Raw genomic sequence first — 24,742 nt, forward strand, 5'->3', positions numbered from 1 at the left:
GGGAAGGGAGCGGGGGCGGGGAGAAGATAGGGAAGGGGGAGCTCAGTGGATTGGGCGGCGCGGCGATTGGCCCGGTGTGAGGCGGAGGGGCGGGTCCGAAACGTAGGCGGAAGCGGAAGCGGAAAGGGGTGTTTATGATGGCGGCGGCGGGGCTCAGAGGAGGAGGCAGGTGGCCCGGCGCTTGGTCTCGGTGGCGGCGCGGAGCAGCGGGAGGCGGTGCGGGGCGTAGGGTGGGTAACGCGGGGTGTTGAGGCTCTCCCGGCCGGCCCCACGAAGCAGCGCGGACCGCTGGTGCGAGAAGGTTTCGAAGCTGGAACGACCGTGGTAACGGCCTAGGCCGCTCTGCCCTGCGGGAACAGCGCGCTTCAGAGCCCGGTACCGGCCCGGGGAACCGGTGCTGGGCATAGGGACAGGGGAATTCAGGGCAGGAACCGGGACTCTATGGGCAGGAACGGCGGGCACCGGAGAAGGGGCTCAGCACCCAGCTCTGACCCCCGGCACAGCCTCTGGGGGCGAGAGGGTCGGCACCGGTACCAGGCACGGCCCTGGGGGTCCCAGGAGGCACCGCGTAAGGGTTCAGGACCAGCCCCAGGGCAGCAGGGACCTGCTCTGGGTAGGGGGTGGTGGGTGATGGTAGAGCTGGAAGGGTTCTGGGCAGAATTCCCCCGGGAGCAGGCAGGACCCTGCCGGCGCTGGGTTCAGCAGGCTGGGGGGGTTCCCACAGCACCCCATTCCTGCGAATAGGCATACCGATGCCACCGAAGGGCAGGGAGGGGATCGTCATGTGCATGATGGTGTCGTTGGCACAGAAGCCGCCGCTGCTTGTCCGTTCCAGCACCCGTTTCACCACCTGTGGGGTGAGGGCAGAGGGGTGCTGAGCACCCAACAGGCACCCCTTGGCTGCCCCCTCCCTGCTGCCTGGGGTACACCAGGACACGTACAGCTGGGGATGTGGGAGCTCCCTCCTCCCGTGAGCAGGGATGAGGCCAAAGGAGCTGCCGTGACTGGGGAGCGTGCCTGTGGCTATCCAGACGGCCACAGCAGGATGCGACCCATGCTGAGAGGGATGCTGCTCCCAGCCCAGCTCCGTACCTCCTTGCGGGAGGAGAAGACATAGAGGACCAACGGCCGCTCTCGGGCATTGATGAAAGCAATGGCATCGTCCACACTGGCCACCGTGACGATGGGCAGGATGGGCCCAAAGATTTCCTCCTGCATGACGGGGTCGTCCTGCTGCACCTCCACCAGCACCGTGGGGGCTGTGGGGAGAGAGCTGAGGCTGGGCTGCCTGGCTGGGTGTCGTGGACCGCATCTAGTGGGACCCCCACCCTGCAATTCTCCCCTCCCGCCAGCGGTACGCCCCGGTCCCTCACCGATGTAGCGCTCCTCTGCGTCTGTCTGTCCTCCAATGGCTGTGTGCCCGCTGTGCAGCAGTGCCTGCACGCGCTGGAACTGCCTGTCCCCCACGATGCGGCCAAAGTCGGGGGACTCCCGAGGGTTGGGGCCGTAAAACTCGGTGATGACCTCGCGCAGGGCGGGCAGCAGCTTCTCCTGCATTTCTGCACTGCACAGCACATAGTCGGGTGCCACGCAGGTCTGCCCCGCGTTGAAAAAGCGGCCCCAGGCCACCCGCCGGGCCACGTTCTGCACATCGCAGGAGTCAGACACGTAGCAGGGGTTCTTGCCCCCCAGCTCCAGCGTCACGGGCGTCAGGTGCTTGGCAGCGGCTGTCATCACGATCCTCCCCACAGAGGAGCTGCCTGTGGGCAGGGGGAGCAGCGTGAGCCCAGCGTGGTCAAGGCCTCCCAACAGATCCACGCTAGGCTTGTTGGGGCAGCCCCACGCCTGTCTCCCTGCATTGAAGAGAGGGATGGGACTGGAGTGTCCCTGTGGGATGTACCGGTAAAAAAAATATAGTCGAACTTATTCTCCAGCAGTCTGGTGGTCTCCTCCACACCAGCGGTCACCACGGCAAAGCAGTCCTGTGACACAGTGAGGAGGTGGGGAGCGGGGTACCAGAGGCGGGCAGGAGCAGGGTGATGTGGGGGGGACATGGTTTGGCCAAGCAGGTTGGGGACACAGAGGGGCAGGTGTCCCTGGAGAGGGAGGTGGCTGCAGCCGAGGGCACTCCTACCTCATCCAGGTACCTGGGCAGCGTCTCGGCCACTAATCTTTCCACGTTCCTGGTGATTTCAGAGGGTTTCATGACAACGCAGTTACCTGCAGGACAGGAGCTCCCTCCTGGTAAGGACCTCGCTCTCAGCGGAAAACTTGCCGCCTCCCCCCCCCCGCCATGCAGCCCCACCACCATCACCCCATTCTCACCCCAGGGAGGACACAGGACACCCCCCAGTGAGATTTTGGTACCCCGCAGCATGGCAGGGACGCAGCCCAGCCTCACCAGCAGCGATGGCCCCGATGAGGGGCACCAGGAGGAGGTTGATGGGGTAGTTCCAGGGCCCAATGATGAGCACCACCCCGTAGGGGTCCTTGCGAATGAAGGCTGAGTCCAGTTGCGTTGCCTGTGGAGGAAAGGATGGTGTGAGGGACGCCTGCCTCCCATCCCCTGCGTCCCCGACCAGCTGCCGCCCCATACCCAGTTCTTCTCCACATGCTTGTCCTTCATCCAGGCACCCAGGTTGTTGAGCGTGTGGTTGAGCTCGCTCCTGCAAATGGAGAGCTCGGAGACCTCCACTTCAAAGGGCGGCTGGGGACACACAGGAGGTACTCGTGGCCACCGCTGCGGGTACAGCCCTGTGGCCACCCCAGGATGGTTGTCCTCACAGAGGTCAGCACAGAGTCTCCTGGCAGGACGTGACTGCTGGGGCAGACACCCCCAGGGACACCCTGTGGCCTTGCAGTGGCAAGAATGGGTGGCTCAGCCACCCCTCCAGCATGCCACCTGCATCGCGACATGCTGCCTGGCCCCATGCCACCCCACACCAGCAGTAGGAGGTTGTGGTTTTAGATGTGGATTTGGTGTCTCAAGAGCTTCAGCTGCACCAGATGCGGCTCCAGAGGTGGGGTTGGGAACAAGGGCCCCCCGTTGCTCTCGGTGGAGGCTTCCTTAGAGCTAATTCATCCCATTTCAGTGCAGCCAGAGAGGGTTACTGTATGGTTCCCCCCACCAGGGGCATCCCCAGAGCTGAAGATAACTACAAAAAAAACAAAGGCCACCGCTCCCTGGGTGCAGTGGGCTCACCCTGGCCAGCAGCCAAGCATGCACCCAGCTGTTTGCCACTACCCTGCAGTGGGATGGGGGGAGACTCGGAAGAGCAAAAGCAAGAAAACTTGGGTAGAAATACAGTTTTATAAAGGAAGGAAGGGACGGGGCGGGGGGGGAAATACCAAGTGACGGAAAGGGAAGCAGTCCCCACCAGCTGCCCTGGCCGTGATGCTCTCACCTTGCGCATGTCTGCGGCGGTGGCCTCCAGGATGTCCTGCTTCTTCTCATCCAAGAAGCGTCCCAGAGCCTCCAGCTGAGCCAGGCGGTACTCCGTGGGCCGCGTCTTCCCCGAGAGCCAGGCTGCCCGCAGGCGGCTCACCAGCTCCGCATGGGGACTCATCCTGAGGGGAGGCTCTGAGCACCACCCTGCTGATACGGAACTACCGCTTGCCTTGGGTCAGACGTGGCCTGACCGCAGGGAAAAATCCCAGAGCGTGGGCTGGGTGACGCAGCTGACTAGTCAGTGGACAAAGCCATCGCCTTCCCTTCTGCTCTGGGAGAGCGGGGTCGGCCCAGCCAGGAGGGGGACCCCTTTCCCCAGCACAGCCAGCCCCCCAAGCTGGGGAATGGAGCAGTATTGGTGAAGGAACAGCCTGGCGTGTCCCTCTGCTCCCCAGGAACTATGCACCATGCTGGGTGGGACTTGTCCGACAGAGTTTTTTTCCTGAGAAGCAGTGGGCTGGGTTTGATTTGGTTTCTCCGTTTTCAAAGCACGGGGTGGGGGTAGTGGAGCCGGAGGAGAGGAGGAGCAGCTGGACTGGAGGAACGGAGCCCAGAAACCCACTGGGTTGGAGCCAAAGCAACCAGGACAGAGCAGAGAGGGGCTCCAGAGGACAGCACACCCCAAAACGCTGCAGGAGAAGCCCCCCCAACCCCGCTGGCACCTTACCTGTTCCTCTCCTCTGGGTTCAGCTGCCTGTGCTCGCTGAAAGGTCTGTGTCTGGTATTTCCAGCCCCGTGGGAGATAAGGGAGGGTGTGAATTGCAGGGCACGGGGCGGAGAAAACTTGAGACTATCCCAGCTCAAGGGTTTGGGAGGAGAATGTTGGTGTGGACCTTCTTGGGGCGGGAGGGGGGAGGAGTCCCCAAGGAGGGACACGGGCAGCAGGAGGTGACCACCGGCATCCCCCCCGGAGCACCCCACCAGACTTTCCACCCCTCTGCTGTGGAGGGGCCAGCAGCAATGGGGCAGGAGGCTGCTGGCATCGGGTATGGCTGGAACTCATAGAGCTGGCGAGGGAGATGTGGGGCACAGGGACTCCCTGTGGGGCTCTGCCCCCAACTCCTAGCAGGGTTCACCCTCCCACTGGTCCCAGCCCTCCCCAGTTCTCTCCCTCCTCTAGGCCAGTGTCTCCATCCCGTGCCCTGATTGATGGGTTGGTGGGCAGGCAGGGAGGCAGAAGGGAAGTACGCAGGAGGTCATCGGTTGCAAGGAAATGCCTTTTCATTGCACGTGGTTGCAAAGAAATGCTTTTTCATTGCAGGTGGTTGCGAAGAAACACCTTTTCATGGCATGTAGTTGCAAGGAAACGCCTTTGCGTTGCAGTGGCTGCAAGGAAACACCTCTTCGTTGCACATAATTGCAAGGAAATGCCTTTGCGTTGCAGGTGGCTGCAAAGACCACCGTGACCAACAGCAGGAGATATCACGGTGGCAGCGGGGGACCCTCAGAGCAGGGTGCAGGCATCCTTGCGCTTCACCTCGGAGGCAACCCGGACGATTCCCAGCTTCTGCTGGCTGTAGGGCGGGTAGCGCAGGGCATTAAGAGCCTCCCGGCCCATGTTGCGGTGCAGGCAGCCGCGGTGGTGGGTGAAGGTGTCGAAGGTGAACTTGCCATGGTGCATCCCTAGGCCGCTGTCTCCTGCAACACAGAGAACAGGTCCCCAGCTGTGGGCTGGATCTGACCTTTTTTGATCACGAAACCTTGGCTGGTGCCGGAGTGACTGGGAAGGGCGTCACTGGCTATGTACGTGGTGTTGGAGCGGGCAGCAGCAATGAGATGCTCCCGCCTGACGAGCTTCCCTACGGCAGGGATACCCTCCAAAACACATCCCCTCCGTGCTGGCTCCAGCCCTGCTGCCAGCAAGGCTCCAGGAGTGGAGAGGGGTGATTGTCAGGGTGGTTTTGGTGAGGATGTGACCCATCTGCAAGAACGGGTGAAGGGACTGTTGGGAGGTGAAAGCTGGCTGGCCAGGAGGAAGCAGGGAAAGCCAGGCAGGCTGGCAAAAAATAAGGAATTCCAGCTGTGTGCTGATAACTGATGTGATGAAATTCTGTGAGTCAGCCTGAGCCAGTCTATCTTCCTGATAAAATGCAAATCCTGGTAAAGCAGATAAGTTATGTTTGGTGTCTCACAAGTCAGCAGCCCCAGCACAGAGAAGGGTCACTAGATGGCTCTTGGCCAGCTGAGCAGCTGATTCTTGGGAGGAGAATAGGAGCTGGTTGCGCATGGTAGTGAAGATCATCTGATCAAAAGTGGGTGTCTGCATTAGCTAGACTCATTCCTCTCCGAGGGAAGAGAGGAGCGCTTCTGGACATGTTTTTTAAGCCTGAGTAGACATCCAGAACAGGCCAGAAGAAATACAGCCCCAAAGTGCTGTTTCTGTCCATGAGCTGTGAAATGCCATGTCACCGGGGTGTCGTAGTGACTAAAAGTTTCCCTGGATTCACGGAGAGGCTGGGTAAGTATGTGGAGTCCAGCACCCTTTACCAAACACGTGGGACTCCTCTGGCTTAGTAAATCATTTGAGCTGGAAACAGATGGAGCCTGGAAGACCTTCAGGAAGAAGTATCGTACATGCGTGCCCTGTTCTTACTCATCCATCTGCATAGGGTTGTGGTGGAAGAATGCAGAACTAGACACAGGTTTGTTCTGAAGCCTTTAAAAGAACTAAAGGATTGTTTTCCAGCTGATGCTCTGGATAGAAAACATCCCATGGGAGCTCAAAATCACATAGATCAACTGGAACATGAGAGCTACATAACTTATAGCTGATAATCATTTCCTTGCTTCACGTTGCAGGGAATCCTTGCATGATTGCCTGAATTAATCAAGTATAAAGCTAAAACCACTGCCTGGTGGCCAGTGTAGATGCGGAATAGACTGCAATACTGCAGTCTATATAAATAGATTGGCCTTAAAAATATCACCTTTGGGTGATTTGTTAGTCCTGAGGTGGGATGATGGCAAATGCTTGTAAAGCTTTTAACCCTTAAGGTATCTCTACTAGGCTGTGATTTGGATCCCCTGCTGTTTACTCCTTAACAGTTTTATGCAATATAGGTCTTCAGGAGTTTATATAAAGGAATGTGTGTGCATTGGGAATTCAGAGGAAATTGTGCTGTCTTCAGATGTGGAGTCCAAAATGGACATCCATGAAAAACTGAAATTCTGAGTTCCTGAAAACTGTGGATAAGTGACAATTTCCAAGTTTTCTCCTGCAGAGAAAAGGGGTAGCGCAGCAGCAGGATGGGTGTGAGAGGCTGGCTGCCGGCACCCTACAGTGGCACTGCATGTGGAAAGGAAGGTCTAGAGATGTTTCTGTGGTGGCCACGTTCAAAATTCCCTACCTTTTAAACATGAGTGTTCCACATGTGTTCAGCAGAAACAGGGCTGCAAAGCCCAAGAGCTCAGCCCTGGCGCAGTGAAGCAAAGCGCTTCTGGTGGGGTCCTACCTGGTGCAGAAGGATTTCCCTGCAGACCATTGAGCCCTCTGGACCTGGACTCCCCCCAAGACCCTTCCTCACCACGGCCAGCATGGCTTAGGCACCAGGGGTAGGATCACGCCTGGCTCATGTTGGCCAGGGGCAGGCAGGTTGGGGGATTTGGACCTACCGATCCCACCGAAGGGCAGCGAGGTCAACGTCACGTGCATCAGGGTGTCGTTGCCACAGAAGCCACCGCTGCTTGTCCGCTCCAGCACCTGGTTCACCACCTGGGAGGGAAGCAGAGAAGGTGGACATGGGTCTCACACCCTGTTCCCGCAGCTCCAGCTGCAATCCTTCCCCCACAACCAGGGCTGTCTGCTCTAAGGAAAAATTTTTGGAGCGTGAACAGGGCTGTATACAACTGCCAAGGAGCATGAGGCAAGCGTAGCCCTGGCTTCCCACAGCCTGTACACTATACCTTGTCATCAGAGGAGAAGGCATACACAACCAGCGGCCTCTCACGGCTATTGATAAAGTCAATGGCTTCATCCATGTTGGCCACAATGACGATGGGCAAGATGGGGCCGAAGACTTCCTCATGCATGATAGGATCAGAGGGCTGCACATCCACCAGCACCGTGGGAGCTGCAGAAAAGAAACCCGAAGGCATCAGCCATGCACAGAGGTTGGAGATGACACCTTGGTCCTCTCCCCAAGACCCATACCTCCTTTAAGATAGGATGCCTCACCAAGATCCCCAATTCCCGTGCAAACCTTCCCTAAATTTCACTTCCATCTAGAACCTCCCCTCCAGTTGTGAGACCCTCTCCAAAATCCAAGCCCACTTGATACAAGGATGAAGACTTATGTGAAGTTCATGCCCTCACCGACATAGCGCTCCTTCTCGTCCGTCTGTCCTCCGATGACCACACGCCCGCTGCGCAGCAGGGTCTGCAGCCGCTGGAACTGCTTGTCCCCCACGATGCGGCCAAAGTCGGGGGACTCCTGAGGGTTGGGGCCGTAAAACTCGGTGATGACCTTACGCAGAGCAGGCAGCAGCTTCTCCTGCATCTCCACACTGCACAGCACGTAGTTGGGTGCCACGCAGGTCTGCCCCGTGTTAACAAAGCGGCCCCAGGCCACCCGCCGGGCCACGTTCTGCACGTCGCAGGAGTCGGACACGTAGCAGGGGTTCTTGCCCCCCAGCTCCAGCGTCACGGGCGTCAGGTGCTTGGCAGCAGCTGTCATCACGATCCTCCCCACAGCGGGGCTGCCTGTGGGCCAGGAAAAGAGGCATGACGGTGAGGATCCCACCATGCTACAGCACAACCTGTGGCCTTGGCCATATGAGGACCCAGGGCCACGGAAGACATGTCAAGTCCCACTCCTGTCCTGCACCCACCTTGAGTGTGCAGCACAGGGCTGATCCCTCACCTCCAGCACCCTCTCCAGCTCAGCCATTACAAAACCCAGTTATGGCTCTTCGATCCTCAGACATGTTGGTGGCAGATCCTGCACTGGATCCTGACACCAGATTCCCAACACAATGAGCCCTGCCACCTTGGAGCCACAGCGGGGTGTACGGTGGGAACCCCTCTCTTTTCTTTATTGTACAAAACCCATTGTACTCTGCTCTGGCCCACAGGACATACCGGTGAAGAAGATGTAGTCGAACTTGTTCTCCAGCAGTCTGGTGGTCTCCTCCACACCGGCGGTCACCACAGTAAAGCAGTCCTGCAACGTAAGAGGAGGGGTCACCCACTGCCAGCATCCACTGTGTCCCCATCCCCACCAGCAGCATCCTGGGCTGCTGGGCATGTGGACACTAGCTGATCGTGGAGGAAGGAGGTACGGCAGCACCTGAAACCAGGGATGGCGTGGTGCTGGTGCGTGCAAGGCAGGCACGGTGCTGGGAGGGCACAAGGCACAGCAATGCGTGTGCAGGGGCTGGGAACACCCCAGCCATGAGACAGGGACAGGGAGAGCTTCTTACCTTGTCCAGGTAGCTGGGCAGCCCTTCAGCCATGAGTGTCTGGCTGTTCTTGGTTATCTCCGAGGGTTTGATGATGACACAGTTACCTGGGGGGAGAGAGACGGGATGTCAGAGCAGTGACATGGTGACAGCCAGCCCTTCTGGCACCCCAGCCTGAGAACAAGGTGTCCTCGCTGGTGCCCAGCACTGCCTGGATCCTCCGGGCCAGGAGGGAGGTTCGGCTCACCGGCAGCGATGGCCCCGATGAGGGGCACCATGAGGAGGTGGATGGGACAGTTCCAGGGCCCGATGATGAGTACCACCCCATACGGGTCCTTGCGGATGAAGGCTGAGTCCAGGCTGGTCACCTGCAGGACACCCACCACGTCAGGAGTGCTTTCTTGAACCACCGTCTCCATGCCCACGTCCCATCCATCTCTGCCTGGCAGCTGGGTCCTTCCCCCCATCCTCTACCTCATCTTCCCCCTTACCAGACTCTTGTCCACGTGCTCGTCCTTCATCCAGTGGGACAGGTTGTTCAGGGTCTCATGGAGCTCATTCTTGCAGAGGAGGATCTCGGAGAATTCAGATTCAAAGAACGGCTGGGGACAGAGCACCCTATGTGTCAGCTCCGCATGTGCTGCGATCCCTACCCTGCATGGTTTTTTTACCCAAAATTTGAGGACCCAAGCCCTTCATGTCCCGTGGTGGATGCACACTTTGTTCTCACCCGCAAGCTGCACAGCGCAGCCTGCCATGGGGAGGGGGCCAGCCCCACCACATCTGCGGGGTGGGGTGTTGGTAAGCTCCAAAATCCTGTCGCAATATCACCAGGCTTGTCCTGTTGACAGTCACCTGCCTGCGGCCGGGCTTTCTCTGCTGGGAGCTCAGTTGAGGTTCAGGAAAATTAAGTGTTTGGGGAGGAGAGGGGTCTGTGAAGGCAGTGGTGGTGTTTGGGGGAAGAAAGGGCTGGTCTGGCTATTGAATCCTGTTTGGTCTGGAGACAAGAGCATCCCGAGTCACAATCCCTTTTTCTATCAATCACATGTGTTTTCATACCCAAACAAAACAAGTTGATGGACTCCAGCAGGATGGGCTATTTTTTCATGACCTGCCAGAGAGCAACTCAGGTAAGAGTCTTCAAGGGTTTAACCAAATAAATAAAAGCTCAGAAGAGATCCGGGTGCAAATCCCACCACCACCCTGCTTTGCCTGGCTTTGGCTTTCCCGCTGTGGACGTGTCACCGGCATGGGAATAGTGCCGGTGCTGAGGTCCGGCTCTGCCAGCAGCTCCTCACCATCGATCAACAGGGGACCCGTTGATATTTGTCCTACAGTTGGGTTTCTTCTTACACAGGGGTAAGGTGGAAGGTGAAGGTGGATAGGGAGTGGTGGGGAAGTGGCAGGTTTGAAGGATAAACCCAGCCAGTCCTGGGGGGTATCCACCACCCAGGTGTCAAGATTTGGGAGGAAATATGGGAGAAAAGGGAATACCCAGATTTTGGAGCCTGTTTGAGCAGGTTTTTTTGGCAGAGTGAGCTGAGAAAGCAGGGAGGAGATCCACCACCAAGCCTAGGAAGGAGGGAGAGCAGGAAGGAAAAGCTTCCAGAGGTTGTCCTCAGCAGGGCGGGAGGAGGGACAGTCATGCAGAGAGGGAGCCCGAAGGGTGGAGGAGTTTGGGAGCAGTGCAGGCATGTGGCTCAGCATGACATCAGGAGGAGAAGCAAGATGAAGGAAGAAGCTGGACTGCCCATCCAGGGAGAGAGAAAGCAGCACGAGGAGACCGATGTGTTGGATGTCTCTTCCGAGGAAAAGGGAACCTCAGGAAAATGAGGAAGCACAACTGACACTAACAATAGCTACCAGCCCCTGCAGTGGGGATCTGGGTGAGCGGGATGTCTCGGGTGGGCTGGAGCAGCTGGGCTTGTGCCAGGGGATGTGGCCCAAGCCGGAGCAGATCCCTGCACGGGGCTTTCCATGATGAGGCCAGAAAAGACCAAGCCTGGTACTTCACTGTAGAGTAGAAGAAAGAAGAAGCAGAGACCCAGTGACCAGGGAGGATATTGCAGGAGGTGTCCGACATGTCCCTGAGAAGAGACTGGACAAACCGCAGGCAGAAGGATGCTCTGACTCCCTTGTGTGACAGCACAAACCGCTCTCTTGGTAAGGGAGCAGCAGTAGATGTTTGGGTATCTTGTTTTTCCTTTCATAGGAGTGGTGGCCCCAGGGGCAGCTTACATTGCCGGGTGGCCAGTGCTGCCCGCAGTGCCACGGCAGCAAGTGTGGAGCACGCACACAGCTCACTGTGGACAGGAGGCAGTGTTGCTGGCTTCCAAAAGTATTTGGAAGTACCATGTGTATTTGCCCTGTTTCTGAGCATTCTTCAGTGACCCTGCCACAGCCCTGGCCACCAGCTGCTGGGCACCACACGAGCTGCAAGCACCGCACCAGCCAGACCTGACCGGAGACGCTCCGCACCAGGCAGGGAAGGGAAGGTGGTCCAAGGGAGCATCTGCCCAGGACCGAGTCAGTGCTGGCAGCGCTTCCCAAAGCCCGCGTTGGAGGCTTCCCAATGCAGGTGGGTGTCAGGGTCCCACCCAGATCAGGAAAGGAGAAGCACAAAGGGTGCTGAAGCAAATGGGAAGCGAGGTGAAATGCAGCACACCTTTCCCTAATGGGATCAAGCATTACTCCAGGTCTCCTCTCAGCACAAGAGCTGGCTGCTTAAAAATAGGAAAAATGATGCGGATGCCGTTGATCCGGACTGCGGTAAGGATGGGGAGGGTGTCCAAAGGGAAGTTGTGAACTAGGATGGAGAACAACAGATGATGAGCCCTGTGTGGTGTGTGAGGCTCTGGCTGTGGGTGAATGAGCTGTACCAAAGGGGGAACTATTGGGGGGGGGGGGGCTGGAGCTCTTTGAGGACTTATGGAGACGCAGGGGATGGGTCTGCTCTGCCTCTGCCTTTGGTGACCACGACAGAGGTGGGAGAGAGGGAGCAAAGAGGCAGGGGACGATGCAAAGCTGGGGGGTCCAGGCTCTGAGACCTGCAGCCTGGGTGAGCACCGAGAGAGGGGAGGGGACGACATTTGGTGGAAAGCCCAAGGCAGGGAGCACACAGAGGGGGGTGACAGGAATTGGGGATGGATGTGCCCAGAAAAGAGGTAAACTGAGGCTGATGGGTTTCGAATGGCTAATTATGTCTGGGCACTCCCCACAGCCCCGCTCTGTCCACACTGGGGACAGGGACGAGCTCTGGGGTAGGTGGGCTGGGATGTGCTCCAGCTCGGTCTCTCCTTTGCTGCCTCCATCAACATCCACTGGCTCCAAGCCCGGGGCAGAGCCCAACACGGGGCTGGAGCACCGAATGGGTGGGAAGGCTCCACCAGGGCATCACATCAACCCTCTGCGTGACGGCAGGAGCCAGCAGGGCTGCAGGCAGCCCCTCGGCTCCTCCAGCCACTGGATCCCCCGGTTGCTGGCTCCCTCTCACCTTGCGCATGTCTGCGGTGGTGGCCTCCAGGATGTCCTGCTGCTTCTCATCCAAGAAGCGTCCCAGAGCCTCCAGCTGAGCCACGCGGTACTCCATGGGCCGCGTCTTCCCCGAGAGCCAGGCTGCCCGCAGGCGGCTCACCAGCTCCGCATAGGGGTTCCCACTGTGGGGATGGGGATGTCAGAGGGATCCCATCGCCATCCCTGTCCCAGCCCCTCATGGTCCCAGTGATGAGAGAGAGGAGCTCCACATCACCCCAGCCCAGCATCAAAGCGGAGCCCTGAGGAGAGGGCAGAGCATCCGGACCCCTCCTGCCTCCCCCCTGTCCCGGCCACACGCTCCCACCTCATGGCATCGCCGTTATCCTCGGGGGCTTTCCCAGCCCCGCTGCCAGGGGGCTGCTCCCCGGAGGGCTCGGTGGGCTGCTGCATGCCGGGTTGCAGGAAGACGCTGCTGATCTCCACAGTCCCAAGGGACTGGCACAGTGCACGTTACACCAAGGTTGCCCGCAGACTGGGCAGGCTCCCGGCAGCCTCGCACTGTTTGGGCTGCAAACCACAGGTTCCCCACCCCAGCTAACAGGGTGTTTTACCCAGAGGAGGTGGCCTCAGCAAGCCTGGCCAGCACACCAGCACTGCAGCCAGGATCCTGCTGAGCCCTGGGGCTGCCCTTGGGGCTGCCCGTGGGGCAGGCAGGATGCAGGCAGGGTGCAGGCAGGCAGGCAGGGTGCAGGCAGGCAGCCACCCCAGTCCCTGGTACAGCTCGCTCCCCCGGAGGAGGGAGGCTGCCGGCTTTCTGTTCTGCCACTTGGCTGCCTGCCCTGCTGCACATCACCGCTGCCTCCACTCCAGCCCAAACCACTTGGGATGCAAAACGCGCCCCAAATCCAGCCCAGGGCACCTCAGTGCCATGCAGGCACCGGGCACAGGGTGATGGGAGGTGGACGCAACCCTAACGGGGTGTGATGGTGTGGCTGAGGGTGTCATTGTGATGGATGGGGATGTCAGGGGTCTGGGCACCAACCCCCTGGGGCTCAGCTGCTGGATTCCTGCCCGGCACCCCCCAAGCCGGGTGACAGAGGCGCGAGGGGAGGCCAGGCAGGAGAGCTGAATGCAAAGTCTTTACTACAGACAGGGTTACATGGAGGAAAAAGCAACAGCCAGCACTGAGAGGAGGGAGAGTGAGGTTCATCCAGAAGGAAAGGTCCATCTAGCAGGAGATGGGGCTAACTGCTGGTCCTCAGCCTCGTGGGGACCATTTCTCTGCTAGGAAGAGAAGTACGGGCTGAGAAAAAGAACTTTTTGTCATTTCATATGTGTCCCAGCAAACAGCTCCCCTGGAGCAGAGAGAGCTGGGGATGAGTGAAGGTGCGGGAGGAGATGTCCATCCCCATCATCCAACCTGCGTCAGGGTGGCAGCGAGGCAAAGGACGTGGCGAGGGAACAAGAGACCAGTGCCGAGGAGGGAGGAGGATACCAGTCTCCTGGGGAGGGTGGTTTTGCTCCCTGGGGAGACCCAGCCAGGAGTCCCCCCCTCCCAGTCCGTGAGCGGCAGCGGGGCAGCCCTCAGAGCAGGGTGCACATGCCCTTGCGCTTGATCTCGAAGGTGGCCGTCAAGAGCCCCAGCTTCTGCTGGCTGTAGGGCGGGTAGCGCAGGGCATTGAGGGCCTCCAGGCCCATGTTGCGGTGCAGGCAGCCGCGGTGGTGGGTGAAGGTGTCGAAGGTGAACTTGCCGTGGTATTTCCCCAAGCCGCTGTTTCCTGCAACACACAGCACAGGTCCAAACTTGCTACGGGACTCCGCTGAGCATCGTCAATGCAAAGGAAACCTTACAGGCTTTCCTTGTTGTCCTTGGTTTCAGCTGGGATAGAGTTAATTGTCTTTCTAGTAGCTGGTACAGTGCTATGTTTTTGAGTTAGGTATGAGAAGAATGTTGATAACACACTGACATTTTCAGTTGTTGCTAAGTAATGTCTAGTCTAAAGTCAAGGATTTTTCAGCTTCTCATGCCCGGCCAGTGAGAAAGTTGGAGGGGCACAAGAAGTTGGGAGGCGACACAGCCAGGACAGCTGACCCAAACTGGCCAAAGGGGTATTCCATACCATGGGATGTCATGCCCAGTATATAAGCCAGGGGGAGTGGGGGGATCACTGCTCCGGAACTAACTGGGCATTTGTTGGCGGGTGGTGAGCAATTGCGTTGTGCATCACTTGTATATTCCAATCCTTTTATTGTTACTATTGTCATTTTATTAGTGTTATCATTATTAGTTTCATCCTTTCTGTTCTATTAAATTGTTCTTATCTCAACCCATGAGTTTTACTTTTTTTCCCAATTCTCTCCCCCATTCCACTGGGGGAGGGCGGGAAGTCAGTGAGTCAGTGAGCAGCTGTGTGGTGCTTAGTTGCTGGCTGGGGTTAAACCACAAGACTCATGCAAATGCTCCCGCTGCTGAGCAACGCAGACATGGTGGAGGAGATCTCACCCTTCCCTGCACCTTTTCCAGCTCCACAGCCACTCAGTCCAGCAAATCCTTCTGCAGCTCACCACTGTTTGGAGGTCCAAGTGCATCATTTTTACTGCCCAACATTTATCTACATAAGCTTTGCTGGGTCTACAAGGCTCAATTTCCCTCTACAACCTCTACGATGCTCTACCGTATCTACGTATGGTTAGGAGCTACCAGCATGGCCCCTACGAAGGTCAGCTTCTTCCTGGAGCTCTTAAAAATTGGAGCCACATTAGCAACACCAGTTCTCCTGAGTCCTGTGGCTGGTTTAAGCTTGAGGTTGCACATCGCGGTTAATAGCCCAGTGACTTCACATCTGAGCTACTGTGGAAGCTTTAGCGAATGCCATCTCACCCCGATGACCTCAGACCTTTCACCTGACTGGGCTGCTATAAAATGGCTTCACCTGATAATTTGAGGCAGTTTGTCTGAATCATTTCCATAAAGATAAGTTATGGGATGGGAACCACCAAAAATTGTTCCCTGAGCCGCAGTCAGGTGAGGAATTAATCGTGCTTTGCTGTTGTGGTGTCCTATTATGTCTGAATCAGCCGTCAGCCCTGACAGAGATGCTGAGCATGGGCAGCATAAACCAGATATTTTCCCCAGAGAATATTCCGGGGAAGAGACCAGGAGATTCGGAAAAGTATTCTGGGGAAACATCATCAGAGGCTTCCTGTGTTCCTGTGTTCTTCCCTGGACAATGCTACAACCAGGGCCCAGGACTGAGCAGACCTCACTTTTCATCTGAGAAAACAATTGTTGTTGCCCCTGGAGAGCAGAAACTCTTCCTCTTTGCCAAGGAGGATCTCCAAGTTACCATAAGCAGGTTCTCCAGATATTTCTAAGCGTTTTGCTCCTACTCTTTAGTCCTAAAAGGCAGAATGAATGTACAAGCCTGCTCCTGAGTGACGTTAAGGGCTCCTATCCAGCACCACGCTGTCTGCAGGAGGAACCTCACCTACCCAAGAAGCATGACAAGTCAGACATGTTCCCAGATGAGGAGCAGAGTGACAGATAGACCAAAGGGAGCAGCACTTGAGGAGCACCCAGGTAAGTCTGAGTAGGGCAGGAACCAAACCCTGGCACAAAATTTACTCACAGTGCCCATGCTGCTCGGAAATACCAGGGAAATGATCAAGTGGTACAGATTTCCCTACCTTTTATATGAAGCATTTGCACATACTCAGGGAACACTGTGCTTGGGACAGCAAGAAAAGAGAGAAGAAACCTCACAGTGCTCCACGCATGTTCAGCAGAAACAGGGCTGCAAAGCCCAAGAGCTCAGCCCTGGCGCAGCGAAGCAAAGCGCTTCTGGTGGGGTCCTACCTGGTGCAGAAGGATTTCCCTGCAGACCATTGAGCCCTCTGGACCTGGACTCCCCCCAAGACCCTTCCTCACCACGGCCAGCATGGCTCAGGTACCAGGGGTAGGATCACGCCTGGCTCATGTTGGCCAGGGGCAGGCAGGTTGGGGGATTTGGACCTACCGATCCCACCGAAGGGCAGCGAGGTCAACGTCACGTGCATCAGGGTGTCGTTGCCACAGAAGCCACCGCTGCTTGTCCGCTCCAGCACCTGGTTCACCACCTGGGAGGGAAGCAGAGAAGGTGGACGTGGGTCTCACACCCTGGCTCCATGTGCACCGCTTGCCAAACATCACCCCATCAGCGTGGTGTGCCCAGAGCAGCTGGGCTCAAGAGACCCTTCCAGAGCATGCCACGGGGTGTCAGGGAGGTGGGCGCTAGCCCTACTGCCCCATTTCCCTCAGCCCACTTTCTGGGCCACGCACCTTGCTGTCACAGGAGAAGGCATAGATAGCCAGCGGTTGCGGCCGCGCATTGATAAAGTCAATGGCTTCATCCATGTTGGCCACAACGACAATAGGCAGGATGGGCCCAAAGATCTCCTCCTGCATGGCCGGATCAGAGGGCAGCACGTCTGCCAGGACCGTGGGAGCTGCGGAGAAGGGTTATGGCAACGCATCACTCAGTGTGCAGGCACGGATGGTCCCACAAGCCCCGGGGCCCCAGGCCCTCACCGATGTAGCGCTCCTTCTCGTCCGTCTGTCCTCCGATGGCCACGCGTCCACTGCACAGCAGCGCCCGGATGCGGCGGAACTGCTTATCCCCCACAATGCGGCCAAAGTCGGGGGACTCCCGAGGGTTGGAGCCAAAAAACTCAGTGATGGCCTCACGCAGAGCGGGCATCAGCTTCTCCTGCATCTCCACACTGCACAGCACGTAGTCAGGTGCGAGGCAGGTCTGCCCCGCGTTGAAAAAGCGGCCCCAGGCCACCCGCCGGGCCACGTTCTGCACATCGCAGGAGTCGGACACGTAGCAGGGGTTCTTGCCCCCCAGCTCCAGCGTCACGGGCGTCAGGTGCTTGGCAGCAGCTGTCATCACGATCCTCCCCACGGAGGGGCTGCCTGTGGGCCAGGAAAAGATGCATCACGGTGAGGATCCCACCATGCTACAAGCCCAGCTCTGGGATGTGGCACTCTGGGGAGCCAGGTCCAGGGAAAACACACCAAGTCCCACCAGACCCTCAGACACACACCCCCCGGATCCTCCCACAGATCCTGACACCAGATCCCCAACACAAGCCCTGCTTTCTCAGCGGGCAGGGAAGGGGTCCTGTTCGCAGGCAGGCTGCCCACCATCACACGTTGACGGGCAGGGTAAGCCACAGCGGGGTGTCCAGCGGGAATCCCTCTTCCTCATTGCACAAAAACCAGGTAGGGCTCTGCTCTGGCCCTCGGGACATACCAGTGAAGAAGATGTAGTCGAACTTGTTCTCCAGCAGTCTGGTGGTCTCCTGCACGCCAGCAGTCACCACAGCAAAGCAGTCCTGCAATGTAAGAGGAAGGGTCACCCACTGTAAGCATCCACTGTGTCCCCGTCCCCACCAAAAGCATCCCAGGCTGCTGGGTATGCAGACACCGGCTGAGCATGGAGAAAGGAGGTACAGCAGCACCTGAAACCAGGGATGGCGTGGTGCTGGTGCGTGCAAGGCAGGATTGGGAACACCGTGGCCCTGGGGCAGGGACAGGGACAGGGACAAGGACAGGAAGAGCTTCTTACATTGTCCAGGTAGCAGGTCAGCATTTCAGCAATAAGTCTCTCGCTGTTCTTGGTCGTCTCCGAGGGTTTGACAACAACACAGTTACCTGGCGGAAGTTCGACAGGACATCAGAGCAGTGACATGGTTGACAGCCAGCCCTTCTGGCACCCCAGGATGGGGACAAGGCCACTGGCCAGACCCCTTTGCTGGTGTGCCTGGCACTGCCTGGATCCTCCAGGCAAGGAGAGAGGTTCGGCTCACCGGCAGCGATGGCCCCGATGAGGGGCACCAGGAAGAGGTGGATGGGGTAGTTCCAGGGCGCGATGATGAGCACCACCCCATACGGGTCCTTGCGGATGAAGGCACAGTCCAGCTGCGTCACCTGTGAGAAAGACCACTACCTCAGTGCCGTTCCCACCACCTCCTGCCCTGCCTCAGCCCAGCACACAGTGCTGTCCTCCCCAACCCGCTCTGCCCCTTGCCACCGGCAATTTGTCTCCCCCTCTTCCTTTCCGAGGTCAGCCCAGAGCTTCTGCCTTACCAGACTCTTGTCCACGTGCTCGTCCTTCATCCAGTGGCATAGGTTGTTCAGGGTGCTGTTGAGCTCGTTCTTGCAGAGGAGGATCTCAGTGAAGTAAGCCTCAAAGGACGGCTGGCGACAGACATCATGTAAGCATCACACCAACACCGACCCCATCTCCTCCCCTTCTGCAGGAAACATCTCCCCCCTCTTCTGCCCATGAAGAGCAGGAGAAGCTATTAAGTAGCAGCTATTAAGCAGAAGTTGCTATCACCTCCTGCAGCCCCTGGGCAATATCACAGTCCCTGAAATTTTATGAAAATAGGTATTTGGCCAGAGGAAAAACCAATATTTAACATCTTCACAATATTTAACAGCCTCCTGAGCTCAGCATCTGTGAACTGCTCACCTGGCAACAGAGCCCTGAGCCAAAGGGGGACCGAGCAATGTCACCAGAGCTCCAGGAGCTCCAGAAAAGCTGGTACTGGTGTCGGAGGCAGCTCTGCGCTGCTGACCTGGGACAGAACAGTGCTGTTGTACTGGTGCATTTGTGTCCCAACCACTTGGACACAAGAGCTGGAAGCAAAGCCCTAAGCTCCCTCCCACAGCCTGTGCACAGAAGCTGAACTTAAGACCCTGCTTTGTTCAAACAGAAATGTAAAGAAGAGCAACCGCTTAATTAAATGCCTGATGATGGAGCTCGGCTGCATGTCACCAGACTCCCCGTCCCAGGCAGAAACCCTCCATAGCTCCTGGGACTCCTGCACTGAGCTGGCACGCAGCTGGGAAAGGCAGGTCGAGTGAGATGCCCCAGTCAGGGAATTAAACAAACCCAGCAGGTTTCTCCAAGATACACTATCCCATGACTAAATGGACAGTGACTTGGGAGCGGTGGCGGGACGTCAGAGCCGGGATCACAGGGGCTGCTGAGGCATTTCCTGCCCATGGTGGGTCCTCTCTGCTGTGGTAACCACAGCTGTGAAGCACAGCTCAGGACTGTTCTTGCAGAAGCGTGAAGACACAAGAAGATAACTCAGCAGGCTCAGTAAAGCCCCTCCGTCGCCCCAGAGCAAAGCTCCTGCGCTCTGAAGCCGTGTTTGCAAAGCGCAGTGGGCACAGCTGTCTGACACCCTCCACCACAAGGTCCTTTGGACTCCTCCAACCCAAAAGCATCCCTGGGTGGGAGCCTTCCTCCATCACTGCAGCAAAACACCACTTTGGGGTTGGAAAGTTTGGTTGTTGGCTCCCAGGCAGCAACCTCTCATGCTCCACCACCAAGCCCCACTCAAGAGACTTTCAGGTCCCCAACGCCGCTCAAGCGCCTGGACACACGCCACTGCCAGGAGGCTGAGCTGCTCCTAGACGTGAGGGCTCAGCAGGCACATCGGATGTCCGGTGAAGCAACGGGGCCGCTCTCGGCCAGGGCTGACAGTTGCATCACTAGGAGGATGAGGAAATTGCTGTTGAAGATGGGCCACTAAGGGTTTTGATGGGACACGAAGGTTGTAAGGTGGGACATTAAGTCTGAGGTCATCCAAGTGCCTTCAATCATCAATGGAGAGAAACCAGCATCCCTGGAGGTGAGCACCCACCTCAGATACGTAAGACCAGATGAACTGTCCATCTAACTATGAAGGCCTGACTGCATAACAAGCATATTACTAGACAACCAGCTCTAATTACATACAATTAGGAGAGATGAAGGACGCACTTCAAGCACTGATGCCTATCAACCCCCGGCTGAAGGAGAAGGCCCTCACCTCAAACAAACAAGGCAATTACAAACCTTGGGAGATGTCAAGATGCTGGAAGCCGTGTCTGAGGGCACGGGCTGCTGCACTGATACGCCCACAGACACAAGTCCTTTGGGTCTGAGTGCTACCACTACCAGTTAAGACCAGTTATGTTGCACTGGGGCAAGCCATCCCTCTGAAAAGATTTCCTAATGCTGCCTGAGAGAAGTGGGCAGTGGTCCGCTGGGCTGCAGCACATGTCAGGAAAGGAAAAAGGGGGAGAAAAGGATCCTGAAGTGGCCGGACAGAGAAGAGTTGAGCTGAGACTGCTAGACACAGCCACGGCAGGGATGCTCCTGCTTCCTTGGCAGACCATCCGGGAGTTCCTAGCGTGCCGCAATACCCAGAGCCACATCCAGGTCCCTGCCTGTGCCACCGCACGGCTCAGCACTGTGCCAATAAAACCAGTCCCTGCAAGGCCAGCGAGCCGCCCCGGCCCTGAGCAGTCCTGGGAGGAATGTGCAAGGCCAGCAAGTTGCACAACACCAGTAATCCCAGGTGCGACTGTGCTGGCGAGGAGCACCCCAGGACATCACCATCTGCGGAGGTCGCATGAAGCCACCGGGGACTCGAGGCGTGGGGTAGATGCAGAGGGCGAAGCTGGGTAATGCTGAGGTTCTACCTCACATCGGCCAACGGAGGCTTTGCCCCGTTTAAGTGCACCGGGGATAGGGTTGGCAGCATCAACCCTGCCCAGCAGCATGGTCCCTACACATGCTCCAGCTAACGCTGGCTACACAGAGCTCTGCAGGGACCCAGCACCTACGGGTGCGCCACACCAGCCCTGGAGCACGTCAAGGGGGATGCAGGACCCCAGCGAGGGGATCCCCATGCCCAGAGCCCCACACCTGCACCCAGCAGGGTGCAAGACCCAGACAAGGGGGTATGAAGGGCCCCAAAGATTTGACCCCGGTGGCCAGCACCCGGCCCCCTCTCACCTTGCCCATGTCTGCGGCGGTGGCCTCCAGGATGTCCTGCTTCTTCTCATCCAGAAAGCGTCCCAGGGCCTCCAGCTGAGCCACACGGTACTCCATGGGCCGCGTCTTCCCTGAAAGCCAGGCTGCCCGCAGGTGGCTCACCAGCCCCGCATAGGGGTTCCCACTGTGGGAATGGGGATGTCAGAGGGATCCCAGCCCTGTCCCAGCCTCTCACACTCCCAGTGAGGATGGAGAGGAGCTCCACATCACCCCAGCTCTGCGTCACACCAGCCCAGCATCAAATCGGAGCCCCAGAGTCCCTCGGGAGAGGGCAGGGAGTCCACACACCCGAGTCTTCCCCCTGCCACCAGAAGCAAGGGCTCCTTGTGCACCCTACACTGCACCATTCCCGGCAGTCTCCTCCCTTGGGCCACACAGGGGTGCAGTGGCCCATGGACCCCAAACCTGTCCACCAGCATCCCTCATCAGCACCAACCTGGGGACTCCATCACCCCGGCACTACCACAGCACCCCCTGCCCACTTCACCCCAAGCACCCTGTCTCCCTTCTGCCCCCAGCCACATGCCCCCAGCCCCTCACTCTCACCATACAGCACTGCAGATCACCGGCCCCTTCCCGATGCCTCCGCTGCCCCCGCTGCACCCAGCAGCTTTCCCAGCATCACTGCCCATGGGGCTGCACTTGCCACAGCCCAGGGGCTGCTGCCCAGGGGGCTCAAGGGACTGGTGCATGTCAAGCTGTGGGAAGGAGCTGCCGGTCTCCACGGAGAGCGTGGTGACCCTGGGGAGAGACACAGGGTGAGTTACACCGGAGCTGGAAGCACTGGAGATGCCAGCTCGGTCCCAAGAGGAGTCACCCCGCAGCGAGACACCCATGCCTCGAGCCAGCCAGGGCTGCCTGCAGCACCTTTGAAGGGTGGCTTGGTGCTTGGGGCTGTCCGAGCTGCGGGGTGACTCAGCCCGGCGCGGCTGCCAGAGGCCCCGGTGCGCCCAGTGGGGGATGCCTGGGATTCCCGGGCCCTCCCCGTGCTCCGGGATGGCCACCAGCCTCCGGCCATGGACCTGCCCGGGTTGCCCTGCTGACATGGGGTCACCCCACAGGGACCTCAGGGACCCTGGTGCGGGGCAGCATCCCAGGCTACCCCACAGGGATTCCCCAGAGCCCCCAGTGCAGGGCAGCATCCCAGGCTGACCCATGGGGATCCCCAGGGACCCCAGCGTGGGGCCGTGTGAGCCAGCACCAGTACTGCCGTAGCCCAGCCCACCTTCGGGCACAGCATCGCTCCACCAGCACACAAAGACATCCCCAGAGCTGGGGAGCAGAGCCACAGCCCCACATCTGCCCCCCATGCCCCTCTCCATGCCCAACGCACCCTTCCTCAAGGGAACCCACCCAGCGGGATGCCCAGTGCCCCACAGCCTCCACCTGCGTGGGGCCAGTGAAGCCCAGCCATGGGGCCAGCCGAGTGCCACACAGGGGGGTCCGGTCCCTGGGGCCCTGAGGTGCCTACCTGGGGGGCTGAGCGGTGGCGAGAGGAGCGTGAGGCCGGGCTGGCACTGCCGAGGCTCAGAGTGCCCCTCCTAAATGCTGTGGGGCCAGTGGCCAGGCCCCATGGCCAGGGGTGGGCAGGATTGTGCCCCGCCTCCGTGGGGCTGGCAGTGGAGAAATAGCATCCCGCCTCCGTGGGGCTGGCAATGAAGACAAGGCCTGGGATGGAATGGGATGGGATGGGAGGGTGGCACTGGGAACTCCCATGGCCACCAAACCACCACCATGAACCTTGACCCATTGGGACTCCACAGATACCCGTCACCCTGCTCCCCAGGGCCACCTTGACCCATGGGGACCTCAGAGTCACCCATCATCCTTCTCCCTGGGACCACCCTGACCCACAGGGACCCCGCAGACACCCCTGATGGACCCCATGGGTCCCCTCTCTGCCCACAGGGCTGCCCACTCCCACCCCAGTGCCGGCCACCTGAGCCCACAGCTCACCCCGCACCCGGCCCTGCCTGCCGGCACCGGTTCCTCCTGCCCGGCACTGCAGCCCTCGCCTCCCCTCCACAGACGCCGGCTCCCCACACGCCCGCTCCCCCACCCGACCTTAATTACCCCACTTCATAAACAGGAAGGGCAGCAGCCCTGCCCCACACACCCTGCCACCGCGCCCCGGGCTCAGCCCCCACGGCCACACTCCCCAGGGACCCACAGCAGCCCCCCAGGGAAGGGGGAATAGTTGCCCCCCTGGCAGTACCCCAAATTGGTACTGTGAGCTTGGCCATGATGCCCAGAGCAGCCCCAAGAGCCAACCCTGGCTTTGAGGGGGGCACAGGCCTTCCCAAGCAGCCCCTGCCTCCACAGAGGATGCCACATGTCCATCAGAGAGACCCGCAAGGGACAGCAGTGGATCAGTACTGAGAATGGGCTCATGGGGGGTACTGGGGTCCCCCACCCCAATTTGGGATGTGCCCGGGGAGGAGATGCTCCACACAGCCCCCGGGGATGGGGAAAATCAGGGGATCAGCTCTCCATCGGCATCACCAGAGCCTGAACTGAGGGCAGCTGCAGACCCGGGGGTCGCACGGTGCTGGGGATGCAAATCAGCCCCGGGGGGGGATGACACACACTGGGGGGGTTGTACCCCCAACCTGCCTCGCCGTCCACCATCGCTCAGGTTTGGGGTCACAGACCCGCACCCCTGGGAAGGGCCCTTTCCCCCCCGCACCCCGGGGTGGCTCCTCTTGTCCAGGACGAAGGGGACCTCGGGGCAGGTGCTGCTCCCAGGGCCGCATCCTGCACCACTGCCGTGGCCCTTCCCAGGGCTGTCCCCCACCATGTCCCCCTCGTCCCATGGGAGCCACAACCTCATCGCCCTTCCACATGGCACTGGCTGCTCCTTCACCACATCTCAAGAATCCCCCGCTACCGGCTGGGCCGGATCCTGCCCCGGCTCCCGGTGACGGAGATTTTACCCTCAGCCCTGCCCAGAGATCTCCCCACCCTGCCCCGGGGCACCGGCACTGCACGGCCATGGGCACCCCGCCATCGCCACGTGCCCGGATGCCCTCCCAGCCCCAGGTTTTGGGTGACACGAGGACAAGCGTATGCCCCGCCAAGCCCCCAAACCAGCCTCACACCCCCAAAACGAGGCATCCCCCCACCCGGGGCACCCTGCCACATCACCCGGGGCCGGGAAAGGGAAGCGAGAGCAGCAGGGCCCAGAGCAGTACAGGCACCCAGTGCCACGGACCACCCCGAGCTGGCAGCACCCACTCCAGGGCCCGGTGGGGGTACTGAGGGGGGGGACAGGGGTGCTGTGGGGGGGGGGGTGTCAGGGTGCTGTGTGGGGGGGTGTGCAATGGGTGCTGTAAAGTGTGTGTGGGGGTGTCAGGGTGCTGTGCAGGTTGGGGTGGGATGGGTGCTGTACGAGGGGGCGTTCAGGATGCTGAGGATAGGCGCAGGGTGGGGAGGTACAGGCTGGAGGTGGCGGCAAGGCAGGCAGACCGGGACAGGGACCCGGGGGGGCTGCGGGACACGAGGGGTGTGGGACACGGCGGGGGGTGTGAGGGAGCCGGGGAGGGGG

General features: G+C 59.2%; 3 protein-coding genes across 8 annotated transcripts in view; 1 reads left to right on the plus strand and 2 right to left on the minus strand.

Annotated features, from left to right (window-relative positions):
* Positions 1–119: 119 nt before the first annotated feature.
* Positions 120–12,494, minus strand: LOC104829813 (aldehyde dehydrogenase family 3 member B1-like). Of its 5 annotated transcripts, XM_010564289.1 has the most exons (9): positions 12,339–12,494; positions 9,337–9,447; positions 9,093–9,213; positions 8,867–8,952; positions 8,526–8,607; positions 7,761–8,147; positions 7,352–7,518; positions 7,061–7,160; positions 4,868–5,086 (listed from the first exon to the last, which is right to left on the minus strand). In XM_010564289.1, exons 1-9 carry the CDS (start codon positions 12,432–12,434, stop codon positions 4,893–4,895), a joined length of 1,344 nt encoding a protein of 447 aa, XP_010562591.1. In that variant the 5' UTR covers positions 12,435–12,494; the 3' UTR covers positions 4,868–4,892. The 5 variants fall into 5 exon arrangements, with proteins under 5 accessions (XP_010562588.1, XP_010562587.1, XP_010562589.1 ...); XM_010564286.1 differs by lacking the exons at positions 4,868–5,086; positions 7,061–7,160; positions 7,352–7,518; ... (3 more) ...; positions 9,093–9,213; positions 9,337–9,447 and adding exons at positions 120–347; positions 751–850; positions 1,093–1,760; ... (2 more) ...; positions 2,402–2,522; positions 2,597–2,707 and having other exon boundaries at positions 12,339–12,471; XM_010564285.1 differs by lacking the exons at positions 4,868–5,086; positions 7,061–7,160; positions 7,352–7,518; ... (4 more) ...; positions 9,337–9,447; positions 12,339–12,494 and adding exons at positions 120–347; positions 751–850; positions 1,093–1,760; ... (3 more) ...; positions 2,597–2,707; positions 3,405–3,585.
* Positions 12,495–13,903: 1,409 nt separating this feature from the next.
* On the minus strand, positions 13,904–23,995 carry LOC104829871 (aldehyde dehydrogenase family 3 member B1-like). The gene is made up of 11 exons (XM_010564374.1): positions 23,856–23,995; positions 21,745–21,939; positions 21,160–21,322; positions 18,450–18,560; positions 18,170–18,290; positions 17,929–18,014; positions 17,614–17,695; positions 16,887–17,273; positions 16,638–16,804; positions 16,336–16,435; positions 13,904–14,097 (listed from the first exon to the last, which is right to left on the minus strand). Exons 1-11 carry the CDS (start codon positions 23,993–23,995, stop codon positions 13,904–13,906), a joined length of 1,746 nt encoding a protein of 581 aa, XP_010562676.1.
* Positions 23,996–24,408: 413 nt separating this feature from the next.
* UNC93B1 (unc-93 homolog B1 (C. elegans)) overlaps positions 24,409–24,742 on the plus strand; it is a 3,643-nt gene continuing 3,309 nt past the window's right edge. For both annotated transcript variants that reach the window (XM_010564291.1, XM_010564290.1), the window contains exon 1: positions 24,409–24,443. The gene's annotated coding sequence lies outside the window, so the exon portion shown is untranslated. The remainder of the gene's footprint in view (positions 24,444–24,742) is intronic.

The sequence above is a fragment of the Haliaeetus leucocephalus genome, unplaced genomic scaffold (genome assembly GCF_000737465.1).
Source record: "Haliaeetus leucocephalus isolate CR32 unplaced genomic scaffold, Haliaeetus_leucocephalus-4.0 Scaffold177, whole genome shotgun sequence".
Lineage (NCBI taxonomy): Eukaryota > Metazoa > Chordata > Aves > Accipitriformes > Accipitridae > Haliaeetus > Haliaeetus leucocephalus.